The sequence below is a fragment of the Myotis nattereri genome, assembly GCF_964212035.1.
Source record: "Myotis nattereri genome assembly, chromosome: 19".
NCBI lineage: Eukaryota > Metazoa > Chordata > Mammalia > Chiroptera > Vespertilionidae > Myotis > Myotis nattereri.
Genome location: NC_138095.1, coordinates 14,934,484 through 14,956,840, shown reverse-complemented (window position 1 = coordinate 14,956,840; position 22,357 = coordinate 14,934,484). Strand labels below are relative to the sequence as shown.

At 51.8% G+C, this 22,357-nt stretch overlaps 1 protein-coding gene across 2 annotated transcripts in view; it reads right to left on the bottom strand.

The window, feature by feature from the left end:
- Positions 1–22,357, bottom strand: part of PKNOX2 (PBX/knotted 1 homeobox 2) — a 231,400-nt gene that overhangs the window by 41,197 nt on the left and 167,846 nt on the right. For both annotated transcript variants that reach the window (XM_081114134.1, XM_081114135.1), the window contains exon 5: positions 5,113–5,284. In XM_081114134.1, the coding sequence (XP_080970260.1) occupies positions 5,113–5,284 (172 nt within the window). The remainder of the gene's footprint in view (positions 1–5,112; positions 5,285–22,357) is intronic.

Genomic DNA, 22,357 nt, shown 5'->3' with positions numbered 1-22,357 from the left:
TTAAGAGCTGAGGGAAATAATAATGTGAAAGTGCTTTAGGAACCACAGGGAATCAAAAGCATATACATTTTTTTAACCTCTTTTAATAACTTCTAATATCTTGCTGGCTTTCCTACTGCTATTCCATATTCAGCTAGTGGAAAAACAATCACTCCCAGTTTTTCTTCTGTATTTGTGTTTTGTAAATCATCCTCTGTCCTACGTGTTTGCAATTTGGGGTTTCTGCCTCTAAATCAGAATAAAATTCGGATTTATTGGGCTATTTTTCTAAATGACCAATGTCATATAAAAAGTCATTCCAAATTTTCTGGAGCAATAATCATTCCATTTGATTTAGTATCATCTCCAAATGTGATAAATGTGTCCTTAATTCCTTCCCCCATGTTTGGCTGCCTTTTTTCAGCTTTTCTCCCTCCCTTCTCTTTCAAAATAAACAGCCCTTGTTTTCTAAGAAGTACCCTTCAAAGAAGCAAAACAAGCTGCAACCTTATATTTTCATCTCATGCCATGTGCACTAGCCCCAGGGGTCCCGGACAGAACCTGGATGGGGCTCCTGGTTTCCATGAGGTCACGTGGCCTTAGGGGTCCCAAGAAAGAACACAGATGGGGCTCCTGGTTCCCATGAGGTCAGGTGGCCCCAGGGGTCCCAGACAGAACCTGGATGGGGCTCCTGGTTTCCATGAGGTCAGGTGGCATGATGCTCCAAATCGCTCATTTCCTGCCTGGGTATTCCAGACAAGCATTTAAACTTTCTGTCAAGTTTAGGGTGACAATGCTTACACGGTAGAGCTATTGTGAAAATGGAATCAGATAATGTATGTAAATACATTGGGAACAGAGTAGCTATTTGATAAATGTCAGTTCTTTATGCCAACGTGCCCCTCCCGCAACCAAGTTCCTCCAAAAAAGTAGCCTCTCTTGTAGGATCACGGCCTCTTCACTTGATGGTAATACATCTTGCCTTTCAAATCAATTACAGACAGAGCACTTTACAAGATGCAAAATGCTTTTCTCTCCATTATCTCATTTGAGTCTCATAACCACGGGGCATGTCTCCCCTGGAGATGAGGGATGAAGGCTGAGATGAGGTGCCCTGCGAAGTTGCACGCAGCAGTTGAGGCGCTTCCTCTGTAAGCTGGGAAGCTGGGACGGTTCTCTCTCACTTGCAGAGGAAGGAGTTTATAAACACACAAGCTCTGATATTTCCTGGGGGTCATTAGGGCAGCCGAAGCTAAAATCTAATCAGGAATTTTTCCAGACCCGCCCAGCTCTGCCCAACCAGTTGTAAGTGTAAGGTTATTGGAACAAGAAATGAGACTTGGAAGAAAGATGAAGACCAGGGACTGGGAACTGCCAGATTATGGGGGGACAGATGAACGTTTTCTGGAAGCCAACATGCATGACAAGTGAAACACTTTTAAGTCAGTAACAGGTCACTTCTCCTCAATTCGGAGGAGTGTGGTGCCAAGGAAGGCGGTGGGCTTTGGAGTTACACCCATATGGTGCAAATACCAGCTCTGTAACTTTGGGTTCTTAGGCCTTGAGCTCCTCTGTAAACTGTGGACAGGACCACTGAGAGAACCAAATGGCAGAGCAGTGGGCTTTGGAGGCTGAGTCCTGGGTCTTCCACCTGCTGAGGGGCCCTGGCAAGTTTACACAGTCTCTGCACTCAACTTTCCTCCTCTGTAACATGGGACAACAACAGTGACCCCCTCAGAGTTATAGTGAGGACTGAATGAAAGGTGGGCAGAAAAGAACTAAAAAGAAGAGCTGGTGCATAGAAAGAACTAAGAAAGATGAGCGAAGGGGTAGGTAGCGTGGCCATGTGGCTCCCTCTGCTGCGTGCTAGCGTGTGACCTTGAGCTAGCGACATCCTCGTGTCTCAAGCTCCTTGTCTTAAAATGGGAATAATAGTAATAATATGTGCCTTGTGGGTTTGGAAATAGGGTTAAGTGAGAAATTATATGTAAAGTGTTTGGAAGAGCAGCTGGCACTTAACAAGTGCTCTATAGATGCTCATTGTTGCCAGCTTAGATGGTTTTTCCTTTCCCTTTCTCCTGTCTGTAGGATTCCTGCTCCTGTCTGGGTGAAGGGAGTCTGCACTGAAGGCTGACGGAGAGACTGAGGGGGCTGGCGAGGCCTCTGCGTGCCCGGAACTCCGGCCTGCCTCCTCTCCACGGCTCCGGCCTTGGGCCCTGCCTCCTCAGCGTGGCCCAGGGGCCTGTGGGGCCCCATTTCGGAGCTGGCTTTGCGGCCAGGCAGCCCTAATCTGTCCCTTGAGCCACACCAGAGTCTCATTAAAACGTGCCCCATAAATGTTAAAAAATTTACACATAAAAAAATTCCATGCATGAAACTGAAACCATAGGTTTTACAGCCTCGGTTCGAAATCTTGCATAATATATAAAACCTTGGCCCTGCACTGGGGGCCCGTAAATCAGATTTTATAAAACAAAAAGCTTCTACTTTTCAAAGGGGTTTGGGGAACTTGCAAATTTTACAAACTTTACCAACTGCCAGTCAGAGGGGGTTGGACCCGAGCGGGGGACCGGGGGGCAGGTAAGAGAGAGGCCTGGTGAGCACAGGGCGGGAGTGGGGATTGGCGTGGAGAGTGGCTATGGCACTAACTGGGGGCATCCCAGCCTAGCCACCAGCGTCGGAAAGGGGAGGTAGAGAGGGTCAGAGTGTGGGGATTGGGGGAGACCTGGTGGGGGTCCTCTTTTTAAAAATATATTTTTATTGATTTCAGAGAGAGGAAGAGAGAAGGAGAGATGAAAACCTCAATGATGAAAGAGAATCATTGATTGGCTGCCTCCTGCACGCCTCCTCCTGGGGATCAAGCCTGCAACCTGGCATGTGCCCTGACAGGGAATCGAACCCTGACTTCCTGGTTCATTATGTCGAAGCTCAATTGCTGAGCCACAGCGGCTGGGTGGGGGGTACTCTTAGGAAGTAGGACTCTATTGTCCCAGGGAGAAGGGAGGGGTGATGCAGTGGAGGGAGAGCATATGAGGAGCCATAGGCTGGTCCTGGTCCTCAAGTAATTTCCCTTCTCTGGACTGTGCTCTCTCATCTGTACATGGACTTGCTTCTTTCCACAGCTGTGTCTCCTCGTGTGCAGTGGGAGCAGCTGGCTCCCAGGAAGGGCAGTGCCCTCAGAAACTGCAGTCTGGGGACCTCTCTGGTCTTTGGGCAGCTCCAGGAGAGCTCAGTCAGCGTTCCCATGGGAACCTGTCCAGGACACTTTCTGGGAGGAGGGGAAGGTACTGCATGCAAATTGGTGTTGTTTTTGGGGGGGGGGGAAGGGGCAAGCGCAGCTAGAGGTGGGAGGAGTCATGCCCAGTGGTGGGCTTGGTGGGGCTGGGGGGTCATGGAGAGGGATCAGAGCTTGAGATCCCAGGGTGGGACAAAGTTTTGGGGACCTCCGTGTCCTCCTGACAATTTCATCTGTGAAAGTCAATATTCAAGGGCAGAAGAAAGCCGCCCTGACACGCACATATATATAAAATAAATCTCTCAATTATCTCAGCTCATTGGCTCGGGGTCTCTCATTTTATGTCCCTGCTCTGCTGCGCAGTATATCTGTCCGGATAAAGAGTTACAGTCCGTTGGGCTACGTGTGCGGGGTTGTAAAAAATACAGATGCCAGATTAACTGGCTGTGGCACTCGGCAGCTGATTGAGCTGATAATGACGCGATCTGACCTTTTTCTAATTTCTAATTATGTGCATCTTGGCTGCGCTGGCTACATGATTCCTGTTCTAATGACAGCTCCTGTGGTTGGCCTCTTCCTCCCGCTCCCTACTGCAAGAGGGCGGCGAAGGGCACTGCTTGGCTCCCCAAGTAAAGTTTTCGGGAGGCGGGGCTGGGAGGCTAGAACGCCTTGGCGTAAGGATACTGCACTTGAGACGAACCTTCTGGATGGTATGCGTTCTTAAAGGCCATTTAGTTCCACAAGCCATCTCACTCGTGTGTTTTTTACAGTCACTGGAGATGGGTGTATTGGATCTACAGGCAAGGAAATCGAGCTTCGAAGCAGTGAAGTCAGCAAAGCCGCACAGATGGTGAACAGGGAAGCCGGCTCCGGGCTTTCATCTCTAGGTGCTCCTCCAACTGTCCCCATGGGAACAACTGACCCATCATTGGGGGATACTTTGTAAAGTAGATGGTTGTCTAACCACTATTCGGTATACCCGATAATAATACGAAATAATACTGAATGTAAACTGTAATTTAAAATATTTTAAATCACAGAAAAAAATAAAATAATTGATTGACCAGGAGTGTGGCTACTCATCTGGGTAAATCAGACCACGTGAGGGGTGGGATGTCCAAGGACGACTCCACCAACCAGACCACTCCCAGTCCGGTGACCTGAGGGCTGGGGCCACCGGGGCAGCTTCTACAACACCCACTTCCCCTGGGCAGGCTTGGCACATGGCAGGCCCTTAACCAAGGTTTGCTGGACTGAATCAGAACTCTGAATACGTGAATGAGCAGACCTGGAGACACAGGGAGTGTTGGCAAGGGGAGCATGGAGCCGGACACTTGCTGGCATGTCCAGGCTGCACAGAGCAGCAGGCTGCAGTGATGACCTGGGTAACACACTGGGTTTGAAAGCCTGATCTCCTGCGTCCCCCTAAATGGGCAGGACATCCGCGGGCCTCCTCCTCAATAGGACTGTGTCTCCAGGTCTCTCCATCTGCTGATGTGCTTGAATGTGCCTGTCCCCTCACCCTCCACACTGCAGCACACTGGCCTGGCGAATGACTAACGTGCCAGGACTCCAGCCCTCAGAACCACTGCCCCAGGCATTCTGGGTGCCACGACCCCCCTCTCCTCCTGGCTGCATGGCAAGAGGCTGGAGGGGATGCATGTGTGCAGCGGGCAGAGACCAGAGAAGGGGAGAGCTTAGGCAGCCAGACCTGTGCCTGCAGCTCTTGGGTTAGGGACCTTAGAAATGGTTCTCAGTGGCTAGAGGACCATCTAGGGCCTGGCCCACAGTGGCACACAACACCTTGTGCTGAATGAATGAAAGGATCATTTCTAGGGCACTGGGAGGGACCACAGGCGATGGAGAAGCTAGCCGGGGTGGGGAGGGAGGGTCTTTACCAGATTGTCCAGTTCTGGGTCATCGCTGAAGAAGGGTTTGTGCTCCTGCTCCTGCTGGTGGACAAAGTTCTCGATGTCCACGTCAAAGCTGGCGGAGGTGATGCACTCCGAGCCCTGGGTGGCCTGTTCACATTTCTCAAACAGCAGCGTCAGAAGCGGGAAAAGAGGGTGCCTGTGGGGACAGCAAGAGCTCACACATGCGCACAGAAACCTGCGGCCGGCTGGGCTCAGAAGCCGTGAGGGCCCCTTCCCCATGCTCCCCGCACTTCTTCTCCCAAGGCCCCCACTCCTGAGATCGCCCCCAGTCCCCACGGTCAGCCCAGATGGCAGCAGTTCACGCCCTGCTGGGAAGACCCAGTCTCCCATCCCTGGGCGTAGAGGGCGATCTCCTCCCTACCGGCGCCTGCCTTTTCTCTTTGGTAAGATAACCTGCGTGGGTATCTGATGAGGGTGAGGGGTGTAACCCTTCAGAGAAGTAGGTGTCCCTTTCTGGTTTAAGGTCAACCCAAGAAGGAAGTGTGGGTAGCATCCAGACAAGTCCCGACCATGAACATTAGCGGTTGGTCAGACACCCATTCTCAGCTGTCTGGAGCCAGCTGAGGGCAGTGCCTGTGTGTCTGTGAGTGTTTACAGGGGATGAGCGTGAGCCTGAATTCTGGTTGCACATGGCGGGCAGGTGTCTCCACCTGCTCTGCATCTGTTCGCTGACTCAGTTCAGGCCAGACACCCAATCACAGGAATATCACCTCCCTGCACTTTCCCATCATCCCACACCTAGCACATCCGTAACCACCTGATTATCTGCATCGTATTTGCTCACTGTTGTCCTCCAGGACCGTCCCTGTCTTAATGAGCCTTGTATCCTTAGGGTCTTGCCCTGCATGCTCATAGCAGGCACTTAATACTCAGTGACGGACAATGAATTAGGGAATGAGGAGCATGTGAGTGAGCGGGTGGTATGTGTGTGATGTATTCTGTAAGCTGAGGGCTTACCTCGCTGGCTCTGTGGGTCTTGGTGAAGACGCCACCCTCTCTGGGAAGTTCCTCTGACTGCCCCTCCCTCACACTATGCTGATGGCTCCCTGAGCTCTTTGCTTTATCACCTGCCTTCCTGACTAGAATATGAGCTGCATAAGGGCAGGACGCAAGCCCACCTTACTCACCACAGTCAGTTCGGAGTCTAGAGGAGGCATGTGGACCCCAACAACTATTTGCTGAATGCATATATGTTATGCGTGCACACCTGTGTGCACACATAAGTACATATCACTCTTATTTCTCTGCAGCATGTGTGAATGGCTATGTCTTAACTCCCAGTATGTGTGCATATGTTTGCACGGGTTGTTGACACTGGACCTGGAGGCCCCTCCTTCCCATGGTGGTCCCCGAAAAGCATCTGAACCGCCCCCCCCCTCTGGTCTCTTTCTCAGTCCCCTGGGACCATACAACCTATCTCTTTCTTTTTGATTAAGCTCTGCCTGCTGGGAGAGGAGGAAGCATGTGTCAGGCCTGGCTCCTGGGCCTCTGCGAGAGGGGATGCTCTGGCCAGCACTGTCCAGTAACATTCCTGCCACATGGACATGTTCTACATGGTCTGCCCTCCAACACAGAGCCACTAACTAGTCGAAGTCAAGGGGCATTTAAAATATGACTGTTGCCCTGGCTGGGTGGCTCAGTTGGTTGGAGCATCGTCCTGTATACCAAAGAGGTGCAGGTTCAATTCCTGGTCAGGGCACATACCTAGGTTGTGGGTTCGATCATGGTTGGGGCGCATATGGGAGGCCGCAGATCAATGTTTCTATTTCACATCAATGTTTCTCTCTAAAAATCAATAAACACATATCCTTGGGTGGGGGTTAAAAATGATGACTTGTGCCTAGGACACTGAGTTTTTTTACTTTATTTAATTTTAACTGATGTTAATTTAAACAGCCTCATGTCGCTGGTGGCTGCCACACTGGAAAGCACAAAACTTGAAAATACACTGGACGGTGCTCCCCCGGCACACTGTGATCAAACACAATGCAAGGAGGACTGACGACCAGCCTCACTGTGCTGGCCGGTGGGGGGACCCTCCCAGCCTGTCCACTCTGGGGTTCTCATACTTCTAGGTGCTTAGCCCCCCATATATGCTGGCTGTTCTCCCCGGGCTCAGGGGCAGTGGGGGGAGGAGTCAGGGCCCATTTCAGGTGGGCTGCTTGGCTCGCAGGGCCTGCCCTGGACACTGCCTCCCCACCTTGTTTTCAGAGCTGATGCATCAACAGCTGGCCTGCAGGCTGGGTTTTTGTCTGCAGGGAAAAAAGGGTCAATATCTGAATGTGGCCCATCTGTGGCCCCAAATCTCTAGAAGACCTATGCAGCCCCCCAGGAAGCCGACAGGGAAAACCGCGGCTCGCTTCGCCGTCGGCTAAAACAAAGAGCGAGCAGGTGAAGGGTTAAACTCCAGCGTAAGTCTTCATTTGCAGCCACTAATGCCGCAGCATATTATGGTCTAATCTAAGCTGATCCCAGTTTAATGCAAGCCTCTCCTGGCCCTGCGTGGAATACCAAAGGAAGCCGCGGCGGCTGTGATTTAAGCAGAGCTCGCAGCGCTTTAGCTGAGGGACACGAAAGGCAAATTCCAGACGGTGTTATGAATTATTGCGCCTGATGAACCTTCCTACTCTCAACAGATGCCTGCTGCCATTTAAACAGCCACTAGATCAATTAGGAATGAAAGGCACAAATCGACTCTGTACAAGGGCACTAAATTACCAGGAACTAATAATCCGCAGCGCTGTGCCAGGTGGTGGGTGCACCCCGCCGGTCACCGCTGGTTCCCTTCTCTCGTCGGAGGGGGGTGGGCAGCTGCTGAACGAAGACGGGGCGCCTGTGTGCACGTGTGTGTGTGCACCTGTCATCGAGGCCAGTGGGAGTGTTGTGTACATGTGCTCTTGCGTGTTTGCATTGTGTGCACACACAGTGTGGGATGTATACAGTACGTATGCATGTGGGTTGTGTGTTTCAAGTTGGGGTGCAGATTTTGTGTTTGGTGAATGGAGTGTGCATGAGCCCTACATTGTGGGCAGTGTGTGTGTATGTGCCATGTGTTGTGTGTGTGATCTGGGCGGGGATTCAGTATTCTGTGTACACAGCATGAATAGCGTGTGGGGTAGGGAAAGAGGGATCTGCTGGTGATTGCATCCCTCACATACTTGCACTAGAGTTGGGATGGGGATGGGAGGGTGGTCCCCTCTGCCACTGTCCTTGCCCCTGCATGGAGGAGAGTGATCAGGGAGGGCCCCTCTGAGGAGGCGACATTTAAATGAAGCCTGAATGATGAGGAGGCAGTCATGCAAAAATCAGAGGGAGAGGCTTTCGGCAGAAAAAGCAAAGCGCCTGAGATAGGAATGAGCCTGGTAACAACATCCAGACGATGTGGCTGGAGCAGGATAGTCAGGAGGGGGTTGAGGGAGGTGAGGTTGGAGAGGTGAACAGGACTCAGATCACAGTCTCAGATAGAGCTGGGCCTTGGATGGAGTGCAGGTACGGGGGCGGCTGGAGGCCTTGTCATGTACACTGGGCCACCGCACAGATCCTTTTCATAAACCTCTCACTTCCAGGCATCAGATCTCCCCAGAATGTGTGTGGGGGGCATATTTGGGGGTGTTTTCTAGGGGCTCCTGCTATCTCTCAGAAGAAGGAAACATACTTCCCATCCCCCCCAAATTAATGAGGGCCACGGAGCACAGAGCAGGCTCCCGGAGGCTGGCATGGCTGCTTCTCTCCAGTCTCTCCTGACCAGAGCCAAACTCTCAGCTCCAAACCCTCCCTTCTCACACCCCACCCTCTCAGGCTCCTTGCTGGTTTCCACCTACCTCTCCCCCAGGTCCTTGAGCCCAGGAGATCAGATGGCATCTGAGCTCAGCCACAGGTTTCACATCACTACACCAGGGTAGGGGCTGCCTGTGGCTCCCCTGCTCTATCTATCTGGATCCCTCTGTAAATCCAGACTGTCCCCTGCTACCTCAAGCATAGGGACCGCTGAGACACTGCATCACCCCTGAGAACCAGATCAGCTTCCCAGTGACTCAGCAGGGTCTGTGGCTGCAGTCACTAGGCTTTTCCAAGGCTGTTCCCAGCCCAGAGCCCAGCCCCTCCCCAGCTGCCCAGCCTACAGCTGTCCAACTAAGGGTGGGCCTGAATTTCTAAGCTACCCCCCAACATCACTGCCTGCGGCTGGAGATGAGGCTGGCAGCCCTAATGCAGGCATGGGGAGGGACAGGATGGGGTGACTAGGGCAGGAACCCCGAGAGCTGGGTGTCTTGGTCAGCAGGGACATGAATGTCCCTGTGTGTGCAGGCATGGAAGGGGAAGAAGGGTTTCCAGGGAGACACGGGATATGGCCCCTGAGCTTCAGTGTGTCCTGGTGTTGCTGTCCAGATCTCCCCCATCAGAGAGATAGAAGTAGGGACCTGGAAACTCGGTCCCAGGCCCGGAAGATGAGGAACAAGATGTGAGAGATGGCCGCTGGATTTTATTTCCAGAGGACACCTGACCTCCAGAGGAGCTCACCTGCTCTCGCTGCTCTCTCCCCTCTTCTCCCTGTCGCCTCCGCCTGACCGCCCCCTCCACCCCAATCTCTCTTAAGCCGTTCAAAATTTGGAGGAAATAAATCTCACCGCTCAATTCAGGGAGAGCTTGAGCCTCGTCAGTGCAGAACAAATAGAAGGAGGGAACCTGCATGACATTTCACTGAGGAAGAGAGGTCGTTTCCAGCCACTAATAAAAAGGATTTGACACAGACTAATAAAGAGAAATGAATTTCTCTAATGGCCTAATTTAGCACACTCAGCACTGTGCCCGCTCCTGGGCGCCGGGAGGGGGGGCCGAGCCCCAAGCAGGGAGCTGCATGGCTCCAGGGCGGGCAAGAAGAGATGATCTCAAATAACATTTTATTATTTCTTTTTTCTTTTTCAAGTCCCCACCCCCACCCCACCCTCATCACCTCTCCCAGGAGCATCTGAACCAAAATCAAGCTCAAGATACGCACTTCCTGTTAACAATCCAGGGAAGCGGCCTCTCGCAGCCTCGCAGCCCTGCGCTGGCTGCAGCAGTGATTAAACCCGATACGTTGATTTCTACAGGGGTTTAAGCCATCGTTTGGTTTAATTACCTCTGACATTTCTGCCTTTGTGTTTTTTACATCACCCCAATTCACCGGCCTGCAATGCCCAGTTTGGGGCCAGGAGGTAGAGGAGCAGCCCCCGACACCCTGGCCCCCAAATTGGGCAGGATTTGGGCTGAAGCCCCAGTGGAGGTGAGTGTCACCCTCTCTGTTAGCAGCAGAGAGGCAGGGACCCCTTGCTGAACCCCAGTTTTCCTTCAGCGCAAGGTGTCACACTCACACACACACATACACACATACACACACATGCCCTCACACAGATGCACACACGTGCACGCACACTGGTAAGGCTTCTGAGCGCATCCATGAGCACGTGGGCTTCAGCACAGCCCCCTTTAGCTCTCCCCACCTCCTGACAGGTGTTCTTAACCTAAACTGCTCTTAACCCTAACATTTTCAAAGACCCCTGGGATGGAAACCATGACTTCCTGGTAATTCTCATCCTCATCCCTGACTTAATTCCCCTGTTAGGGTGAGGCTTATTTCCTTTTGTTAAAAGGACTCAAGAAAAGGCAAGAGGACCCTTTTCTCCTTCCCTTCCTTCCTCCTCGGACCACCAAGGTTAAATTGCTTTTAAACATTTCTTCCTGCATAGAGGATCAGAGACAGAGAAGCAGAGGCAGGAAAAAAGAAGGAATGCAAGAAAGAAAAAAAAAGAAGGCAAAAACACAGAGCTTTAGAGAGGCTAGGATGCAAAGAATACGAGAGACAGGGATGGAGAAGGGATATGTGGACGGAAACAGCGCTGCAGGCTGGGGGCAGGGCTGGCCGCATGCGGGAGACATTAGTGCTGGTTCTCTTTCTGGGTGATAAACCTTGTGATTCACAGTCATGCCACTCCATCACTCCGGAGCCTCTCAGCCATCCCTTCCCTCGTGACCTTGGCCGGGACTGCAGACCTCAATTATGGGTCCAGCCAAGTGTGTGGCAGCTTGCCTGGCTGTCCACCTTCTCCCCCTGGGACTGACCTTGGAGCCCCAGGCTGTCCTGCACCTCATCTCCCAGCCCAGACTCATCGGCTGGGGAAGAGGCAGACAGGGGACGCCAGGGCAGCGCTGACCCCTCCCTGGGCCCTGGTTGCTTCTTCCATTGAGGGTACAGCCCCTCAGCCCTTCCAGGCTGGGATGAGGGTAGACGGTGGTCCAGAGCGTGGACTGTATGATAGGAGAGCCACATTTCTGGGTGGAAATTTCAGGGGGACCAGACAAGGTCTGGGCCCGACTACCACAGAGGACATCAGTCTGCTGGCTGCTGAGGTGGCAGGAGCGGGCAAGCAGCAACCAGGCCGGCGGCTCTCCAGCTCCCGACCGAGTCTGCACTGACGCACGTGGAGGTCTCCAGCTGCCAAAGGGCCACCAACTGGAAACTGGGCTCAAGGGCTGGAACCCTGATCGTCTTTTTCTAGAGCCCAAGGTCAGAGGTCACTGGGATCCCAGAATCAGAGGCAATGCCCCAGAGCCAGTTTCCAGGGCGGCCTGCTGCCCCTTTCCTGGGCATCTCTCCACTGCCAGAGGCCCCTTACAAGTATTCACTGTGAGAACTGTCGCCATGTTTCTCCTGGAGGCTGAGGGAATCAATAAGCACCCTCAGACGAACACGCGGCATTCACAGTGTGGCCTCATTTTCAGTGTGTCCCCTCAACAGACTCCCAGGACGCGGTGGATGGACAGAGAGCAGGTGGCCCCCGGCCCCGTATCTGCACAATCCCCCTTCACCAGCTCAGGCAACCAGACTCCTGGGGCTCCTGCTGGTCCTTCCGCCTCAGCTGCCTGCCCCTGGGTCTCTACCTGTCCTTCCAGTCATCTGAGAATCCAGCTCTGAGTGCCATCCCGGCTGCGCAGGCACCTGGAGGGCGTCTCCAGCCAGAGGAAGCGCTACCTCCTCTGAACCATCAGGGGTGCTTCAGGGTTTCCACCCGGACCGCCTCCTCCTTTAGGGCGAGAAGCTGGGAGCCCTGAAACGAGTCTAGACTTTGGGGTCACATAACTGTGTGACTGAGGGGCAAGTTACTGAGTTTCTCTGAGTCTCAGGTTCCTTTTTCTGTTGTTAATCTTCACCTGAGGATATTTTTCCCATTGATTTTCAGAGAGAGTGGAAGGGAGGGGTAGAGACAGAGAGAAAAACATTGATGTGAGAAGGACACAGCAATCGGTTGCCTCCCACACGCACCCGGACCAGAGCCAGAGATCGAGCCTGCAACTGACCAGCATTGAACCCAGGACCCTTCAGTCCACGGGCCGACACTCTATCCACTGAGCCAAACCGGCGAGGGCTCCCTTTCCTTCTTTCTAAAGCAGGGACACCACCACCACGCAGGTACCTGTAAGGGTTCGGGGAAGAAGCATGTGGAGTGCCTGACGCTTAGCAAGCTGCTTCTTTTCCCTGGAAGAGGAAGTGTGTGGGCACCTTTTTGATTCAGAGCAACACTGACACCGTCCGCTCCAATCAATTTATATTCCCACCTCCGTTGACTCACGTGGCAGGGACAAGCCCACATGCCAACTCAAATAGAGGTACAGAGAGGGGAACAGAGGCCACGTGCAATTGATCAGAAACTCAGACCCTCCTTTTTTAACCAGAACAGCACTGCCAGTCAGCATTCATTTTTATTTCCCTTGGGACACATTCTACTGGCTGTAGCTGTGTGCACAGATCTGTCTTCCTCACTGCATGCTGAGCTCCTCCGGGCCATGCCCGTCCTCTTTTTGAATATCCAGGGGTCAGGCACAGTGCCTGGCACACAGCAGAGGCTCAGTAACTATTCGGTGAATCGATGCATGGGAATGAGTGAGTGAATAAAGAAGCCCCGACTGCGAGAATGAAGGTTCCAAGACACAGTCCGGAACTTCTTTCCGGCTCAGAATCCATTCCTGCTGGGGTACTGGGATCAGATACTGCCATCTGGCAGTTTCTAGCCACAGTTACTACAAAAAGATTTGCCTGCTTTGGGCTCTGCTGGGGTGTGTGTGGGGGGGTGGGCTGGCAGGGTCTTGGAGGGAGGGGGTGATGTGGAGGCGGTGCCTGCCCAGCCCTCCACTCCTCGCGCTCAAAGGCACCAGATGGAGAGAGCGGAGTGGGGTGGGGGAGCAAGCCAGCAGCTCCTGTGGATGTATTTTTACTTCAGGTGTGACGCTGACACCGTGCGGGTGTATTTTTAGTCCTGCCCAGTGGGCGGTGTTAGCCTGGGTTGTCTTGGAGAGGACTTCTTGTTGCTAAATTGGAATTGCATCGGCTGGGGTCCCAGGGCCCCAACTGTCGCTCCTCCCCAGGTGGTGGACAGCTCTATTCCCGGCAAGTGTGGCCCAGGGCTGGCCACAGTGGGCTCTGCCCGCTCCCTTCACACACACACTCACACACACACACCCCTCCCTCCTGGCACATTTTAAAAAATGTGAAATCTCAACAAAGGGATAATGTTAAGGCTAGTCTTCAAGGACAAGAATACCAAGAACCTAAAACCTGAGACCTGGTAGGATCTCATGTCCAGCCCCTTCATTTTTTTTTTTCAGTTTTATTGAGAAATAGTTGACACACCTCACTGTATAAGTCTAAGGTGCACATCATGATGGCTTGACCTACATATATTATGAAATGACTAGCACAGTCGGCTCAGCTAACATCCATCTCCTCATAGAAATATAATGAAAAGACAAGAAAAATGGGGGAAATGCTCTTTGCGATGAGAACTCAGGATTTACTTTCTTAGCAACTTTCCTGTGTATCACACAGCAATGCGGCTATAGTCATCCTGCTGTACGTTACATCCTGGTTCTTATTTATCTTATAACTGGAACCTTTTCACCTTTGACCACCTTCCTCCAATTTTCCCTCCTGCTCCTGGGAACCACAAGTCTGATCTCTTTATCTAGGAGTCTGATTTGTTGGTTGCTGGTATTTTTTTAGAATCCACTGGTAAGTGAGATCAAACAGTATTTGTCTTTTTCTTTCTGACTCATTTCACATAGAACAATGCCCTCAAGTTCTGTCCATGTGGTTGTAAATAGTAGGTTTACCTAATTTTATGGCTGAATAATGTTCATACATATTGCTTCCATGTCTCGGCTATTGTAAAAAATGCTCTTATGAACACAGGGGTGCGGATAGCTTTTTGAGTTAATTTTTTGTTTCCTTTGACATATACCCAGCAGTGGAATTGCTGGATCATATGATAGTTTACTTTTTTGAGGATCCTCCACACAGTTTTCCACAGTGGCTGCACCACTTTACAATCTCACTGACAGTGCAGGAGGGTCCCTTTCTCCACATCCACGCCAGCACTTCCCGTCTCCTGATTTTTTGATGACCAGCCCCCACATTTTAAGGAGAGATAATGGAGGCACAGAAAGTATCTTCCCTGAGGGTAGGCAGCTAGTGTGAGCCAGTCAGAGCTCCTATCCAAGTCACCAGAGATGCCACCAGTCCCTAAGAGAGAGAGAGAGCACTTCGGGGGAAAGGACGGCGTGGAAAGGGGAGCTCTGTCCACGGTGCCCTGGTCGCTGGCAGGCACTCTGAGTTACAAAGTGCCTTTCCATGTGCTTATTGCATTTAAACACCCAATATTCTTATTATTCCCATTTTACTGATTAGCAAACTGAGGTGCCATGGGTTAAATAATTACATCAAGCTAGTGAGTGACTGAGTTGAAATTTAAATCTGGGTATCCAAACTCCAAATGTTGTGCTCTTCCCCTGTCCATGTACTGTTTTTGAACGATTATTGGACTCACTTCATCCTCCTCCCTTTTTTCCTCTACTGTCCTTGAGTCACATGTGTCCTAGGGTCTCAGAACAGAACTGCCATGTTGTCCCTTCAAGAAGCAGGACTCCCGCAGCGCAAGAGAATCTCTGCTCATCAAACCAGTTTCCAAAAGAACCTGCTCTCCTAGTAGTACTCTGTTTTGGACAGGACTTTACCATTTATTTATTTGTTACTTTTATTTTTTTATATGTTTTTATTGATTTCAGAGGAAGGGAGAGGGAAAGAGATATAGAAACATCAATGATGAGAGAGAATCATTGATGGGCTGCCTCCTGCACGCCGTCCACTGGGGATCAAGCCTGCAACCCGGGCATGTGCCCTGACTGGGAATCAAACCCACAACCCTTTTTTGGTGCACGGGAGGATGCTCCAACTAAATGAGCCAGCCGGCCAGGGCCCGGGCTTTAACATCTTTATAGACCTTACATTTTCTCATCTGACACCCACCTGGTGTGGGAGGAAAGCTTATCTAAAGAGGTTCAATGGTTTGCCCAATGGTAGAGTCAGAAGTTAGACTGAAGTCTTAGTCTTATAATCTTTACATCTGACCACAAAATGAACCAGTGCTGGGAAAATCAGAGTGTGGTGCTATGGTTAAAAGAAGGGCAAGACTGGTGAGAAATCATCGGCCACCTGAACCCCCAGGCTTTGCTTGTTGTTCTCCTTCCACCCCACCCACCCACCCCATCGCACTAGCGGGAGACCCGGCTGCTGGTTGACTTCCCTCTGGTAATGGGGCAGATCCAGTCTAGTACTGTAACTCCTCGCCAATGAAGCCATCCTTCACTCTGAGCCTCTACATGCCAAGCACTGGCACTGTTAGCATTCATTGTCTCCTTCAAGCCTAACATGACCTCTGAGGGCAAGTCATTGGCACTCCAGGTTCGGCATCTCGTGTTGGTGGGCCTTGTCTTCACAGGTACCCGGACTCTCAGCTCTGCCTAGGCCAGGCGGTGAGCTGTGGGAGCAGCAGGACCCGCCGCCTCTGAGCACACCTGCTTCCTGGGCCCAGCAGCTGCAGCCTCTGCACCCGCCAGCAGGATGTACGGAGGCGGGGCTTGGGGCAGGGTCTGCAAATGCCTTTAGGAAGGCGGGAAACAGGCTTGTTCTGGTGCCAAGGAGAATGAAGCATGGTTTACTCTTAGATTACAGCTCCAGTGGGTTCACGCCCTGACTACAGTCAACAGCTGGGATGCTAGCTCTGAGGCCACTTGCTTCAAACGCCAGGAGTGTCTGAGAGCCCCGCCCACAAAGCCCAGGACGGATGCAGCCTGGAGCTTTGATACCCAGCACCTAGTCCAGAGCATCTAAACTCCTTGGAATGGCTGAACTCCTCCCCCACCATCCTCAGGCCCCTCGCCCAGCCGTTCCAGGGATGGCCAAGCCCAATGCCAGGAAAGGCGGAGGGTTAAGGCCCAGGGTCAGCTCCCTGGAGCCAGAACACCTTTTGGTCACAAGGTGGAAGAGTTCCCTCAAAGACACTTCATTAGGAAGTACCAGTTCCCAGGATCCTGGCCGGGCTGCTGTTCACGAGGACAGTCACAGCAGGACCAGCCCCAAACTCGGGGTTCCTCCCACCCTGTCTTCCAGCCCTGCCCGGGAAGGGCAGCTGGGCTATCATTTCCGGTGGGTTTCCCTCCCTTAGGAAAAGCAGTGCAACTCTCCCACACTGCACCACGGCCAGCAGCTTGCAGTCAATTCCACAAATACTTTTCTGAGCCTATTCCATGTCCAAGTTTATGTGACACTACTTTCTATGTTGTCTTCCTCCCACTCCGCGGACTGAAGTCTTCCTTATTCTGAACCCCTCTTGGAATCTAACGTGAGGCTTGCTACACAGCAGAGCTCGGTACACGTTTGTTTGAATTGCAGTGGGAAGAGCCTCCTACTGGGAGTCCTTTCCTGCCTCCTCTTGCTGCCTCACCTCTCATCATTTACTCTGCCAGTGGCTGATGCCTGCAGAGTGCTTCATGTGCCAGGTTCTGTACCAAGCTATCTCCATGCATTACCTCATTTAATCCCCACGACAATCCTGTTGAAGAGATAGCACTATTTTTAGCCCCACTGTACAGATGAGGAAACCAGGCTAGCAGTGAAGCCAGAAGATAAACCGTGTCAATCTAAGTCCAAAGCCATGATCCTGACCCTGGATTCCACCTCCCTGAATACACTAGACCCTTCACAGCTCAGACAGGCCACAGGGACACCCACTGGCCATTGGGAGGCAAGCTGGCCCTTACTTAAAATACCCCCACCCCAGTCTACCCACTGGTCTGTGGGTCCGGTATTATCAAATAAGATCTCATTTTAATCTAGCTATTACTATGTTCTTTTTCCAGTTAAGAAACCAGAGGCTCAGAGAGATTAACATGCTCAAGGTGATGAAGCTAGTTATCACCAAGTCTATTTCTAGATCTCGCCCGGCTGCCCAGCACGGCCACTCTGCTACATTTGCACCTCGAGCTATAGGACTATCAAGATCAAGCTTAGAACGTCAGTGACCTTCATTCAGAAGGAGGGTTGCTAGGGAACACTGCCCACTGCCCTGTTCTGAACTTTTCCCAAATGAGTGTGGACTCTAGAGGGACCCAATTTGGATGAGACAGGAACATGAGTGATATAAACAGGGCTTGGAAATGTCTGTTGCTTTTATTGAACTAGAACGGGACAGCAGGTCACACACGAAGGGAGAAGGTCCGAGTTTGTGGTTTGTGAGAGGAGAGTGATGTGAAGAACTGGCAGTGCTCTGTGGAAAGGTCATAACTCTGAAAGCAGAGAAAATAAAGAGGCAGGAGAATGATTTGACGCCTGGCAGGATTTCTGGGGCTGCCAGGAAGAAGGCTGTCAATGGATAAAGCAGGAGAGGATTGGAATTGGAGAAGGTGGGGAAGTTGGGGGTGATGGTGGGGCTTCACTCAAACAGATTGACAATGTTGAGTACAATCTACAAGGGAGAAAATTCCCTGCCTTGGGGTTAAGAAGAAAAAGCACAATTGCAAATTCTTATAAAGCACCCACTCTGTGCCAGGCACTGTTCGAAGTATTAATTTTTAAAGAGAGAACATTTCAAACTTAGGACCCAAGAGTAGACCAGACAAAACAGTGAAGACCAAGGAATGTAGGCTCGTGACTACAGATACGAAGAAAATCTCTCCGAAGAAGCGGTGGTGAGACGTGCTGAGCTGTTTAGAGCAGAGACTGTGTGCCTGGGACTTGGGCACCTGTGTGAGTTTTTACTTTAGCCTGGCGAGAGCCAGGGTGCATCTTCTCCCAACTCTGTTTAGCAGCATCACATTGGAACTTGAAATGGACCAGGGTGGGAGCGTTTATACTGGAAATCAACCAATGCTACAAATCAGGGTTCTCCTCTTCCCTTGTCCCCTAGGGCCAGTTTGCCAGCACGACAACCTAGAACCATGGTGTACATAGGGGTAACTGCCTAGCCTGGTTAGTGAGTCCATTCAGTAAGCACTGATCTAGTACATCAGCTAGACGGCTGACTCTAAGGCAGTGGTTCTCAACCTTCCTAATGCCGCGACCCTTTAAGACAGTTCCTCATGTTGTGGTGACCCCCAACCATAAAATTATTTTCGTTGCTACTTCATCACTGTAATTTTGCTACTGTTATGGATCGTCATGTAAATATCTGATATGCAGGATGTATTTTTATTGTTACAAATTGAACATAATTAAAGCATAGTGATGAATCACAAAAACAATATGTAATTTTATGTGTTTTCCGATGGTCTTAGGCGACCCCTATGAAAGGGTTGTTCGACCCCCAAAGGGGTCGCGAACCAGGGGTTGAGAACCGCTGCTCTAAGGTATTAGGTATTGCGCTTGGGATAAATCAATGAAAGATGCAGACACAGACCTTGCCCTCGCGGAGTTAACAATCTAGTGCAGTGATGGCGAACCTTTTGAGCTCGGCGTGTCAGCATTTTGAAAAAACCCTAACTTAACTCTGGTGCCGTGTCACATATAGAAATTTTTTGATATTTGCAACCATAGTAAAACAAAGATTAATATTTTTTGATATTTATTTTATATATTTAAATGCCATTTAACAAAGAAAAATCAACCAAAAAAATGAGTTCATGTGTCACCTCTGATACGCGTGTCAGAGGTTCGCCATCACTGATCTAGTGGGAAAAACAGAAATGATGTTAACACCGTCAATTCCATTGTGAGTAATGCCACAAAGGAAAAATACAGTTGACTCTTAAACCACATGAGTTTGAAATGTGTGGGCCCCATTATACATGGATTTTTCCCAATAAATATATGGCCCTCTGTATCCACGGGTTTCTTATCCGAGATTCAACCAACTGCGGATCAAATAAACAGCATTTTTACATTACCGACCTGTGTCCTCCAACTGTGGATCAAATAGACTGCTTTCTCTCCGCAGCTGGTTGAATCTGTGGATGCAAAGGGCCCACTGTCGTTAAGTTTTGGGGGAGTCAAAGTTATAGTTGGGTTTTTTACTGCCTCGGGGTCAGCACCCCTAGACCCGTGTTGTTCAAGGGTCAACTGTATAGGGTGCAGCAGCCACTCACCCTGTCCGTCTGACCCGCAGCTCAATTCTCGAGCGTTTTTAATGGAGAAGCAAAGCACACTGCCTGCTATTTTCTCGGTGCTCACACCTCCACGCAGCATTTCCCATCAATAACAGGCCACTTTTTCAGCGCCAGGCCGGCCACTTCGTGGGTTCTCAGAGAGGTTTTCAGCCTTAGGGGTGAGAACCACAGTGCCTCCTGAGCAGTCTCAGCAAAGCCGGCCTCCTCCTCCACTGCACCTGGCCAGGCCAGCTCCCTGCCTCTCTTCTGCTCCCCAGGACATCATCGTTTCCATGGGAACCAACTCACTTCAAAGGGAAAGGAAGGAGACTGGAGGGGAGGAGGGAGTGTGGAAGCTGAATTAACCTCCCCTTTTGGCCCTTCTCTGTGCTGCCGGCAACCTCACTGCCAGGTCCCAGACAACACCCGTCCGTCTGTCCGCCAGCACAGACACGGGGCCACGGCTCAAGCTACACTTTAACTTCTTGCGGGAAAATCCTGGGGTTTCGGTGGGGGCTGAGGAAGGAGAGAACTGAGTGGGTCCAAGCCTGCGGTCCCCACTGTTCGGGGCCTCCTCCTTCTCAGGACCCCCCGCCCCCCCAGTACTGTTCCCGGGCCACAAACACAATTACCCACGATGCGCAGCCAATCACCAGGTCTGCTCAGATTAGACTGCGGTCATTAATCTGAGCGGGACTCCTGGCTGCCTGGCTGATTAGCCCAGATGATGCTCTGGTCTGATCCAATTAAAGACAGACCTGGCCTCCCCAACTACACACACACACACACACACACACACACACACACAGTCCATATCAGAGGGAACCAGTACACTTCATGAACACATCCTCATACACAAACACAACCTTGCAAACCTTAGGGGACTGGCAGGCTCCCTCCCTCACAGGTGCGCCTCCCTTTGTCCCACTGCCCCTCTGTGGCCCTGCAGGGGCCGGGGACTTCTCTACTCTTTCTTCACCTGTGGTTTTGAGAGGGGCTGTGGTGGGGGCTCCCAAAAGTCAGTGCGGGCACTAATCTCAGTCAAAAGGGTCTCATTACATTTACTGACATGAAATGCCAACTCCCTGAAGTGCTTCAGAGCAGCCGGACTGCCCCAGGCAGGCAAATCTAATTAAAATCACCCGACCCTCCTGGAGGCTGAGTTCCCTCCCAGTCATGCAGGAGGGCTGTAGAGAGGGCAGCTGGTACTAATGGGAGAGGTGTGGTGTGAGAGACAACCTGGGGCAGGGGGCCGGCAGGAAGGGCTGCAGAGCGGAGAAGCTGGGGGTGTTGATGACCTGAGATGCGGGGTCACCATGTTTGCTGGGCAGTTGGGGGGCCACCTGCAGAGATAACCTGGGCAAACACCAAGGGCTGTGGGGTGGCCAGCCTGAGGGAGAGGTGAAGATTGGGTGGGAATGGGAACAGGAAGGAGTGACATCCTGATGGGCAGTTCCCACAAGGGGGGTGGCTGTTCTCCTGCAGCCTGCCTGGGGGTGGGGGTGAGGGGCAAGGGGAAGGAGCCTGGGGTCCTGTGAAGGGCTATGGAGCCCATGGAGCAGTTGGTAGCCAGGGGACCGCTATGGTTTGAGCCAGACGTGGTGCCAGGTACTCACATGGCTGTCTCGTGAACCCTTATTATACCTGCTGATGAGGCCCTGCCGAGAAACTAAAGCTCAGAGGCAAGTGTACCCCTAATCTGGGGATCCCTCCAGACTTGAATCTGAGCTCAGTACAGGGCCCAGCCCCAGGGCTCTGGGAAGGTGCCCAGGATCAGTCTTGAGTGGGCATGTGCATCACCTGGGGTCTTGTTAAAGTGCAGATCGTGCATCCTGAGGTCTGGGGGAGCTGAGATTCTGCATTTCTAATCAGCTCCCAGGTGCCGCCACGCTGCTTGCTGTGCCCGTCCTTGGAGCAGCAGTGATCCATGGAGCATTGTGGCTGTACCCCCCGTCATCGGGCCACCAGGCAGTTACGGAGGCCATGATATTCTCCTCTCCCTTCTCACACCACGCAGGGCACCAGCCACCACACAGTTAATTTACGGGTGGCGATGAAGCCGCGTCTCCACTCCCAGCTCTGGCTCCTGGCATTCCCAGAACACATCAGGTCTACCCTGCCTGCAGGTCCTACTCCACTCGCTGCTCCTCCCGTGAGCTCTCTTACTGGCCTTTAAGATCAAACTCATACATTCTCTCTGTGGAGCCTCTACTGTTAAAGCTCTGACCACCGTGTTGGTTTCTTTTCGGGGTAGACAGAGAACAGCCCATGTACTTATCTTTTTAGGGGTTTCCTCTTTCCCCAAGAGTCCAGCACATATAATAGCAGGGGTTCAATAAGAGTGTGATGGGAAGGAGGGCAGGGATGACAGGAGTGCCGAGTCCCATGATGGGGGAGGCTGGCTTGTCCCCTAGAGTCTAACAGGGACTGTGGCCAGATCCTGGTGTACTTTGGGGTCCGAGGTGGAGTTTCCTGCCTGCAGGCAGCCGGGCTGGGCCTTGCATTGGGGTGGGCAGGCAGGCCCTGTGATGTATCTTTCCTCAGGCCTGGCAAGCACCCCTGTGCCAGGATCTATGGATCAGAGCCCACTGTTCTGGACTCCCCACTGTTAGCATTAGAGGCCGTCAGCTCATCTGAGTAACTAAAAATAATGCCAATGATAATGATAATAACAGCAATAATCGCCACCATTACCATAAAGGCACTGTCATCTGGGGGGTGGGGAGTGAGGAAGAGGGAATCAATCTTCTTCCTCTCCACC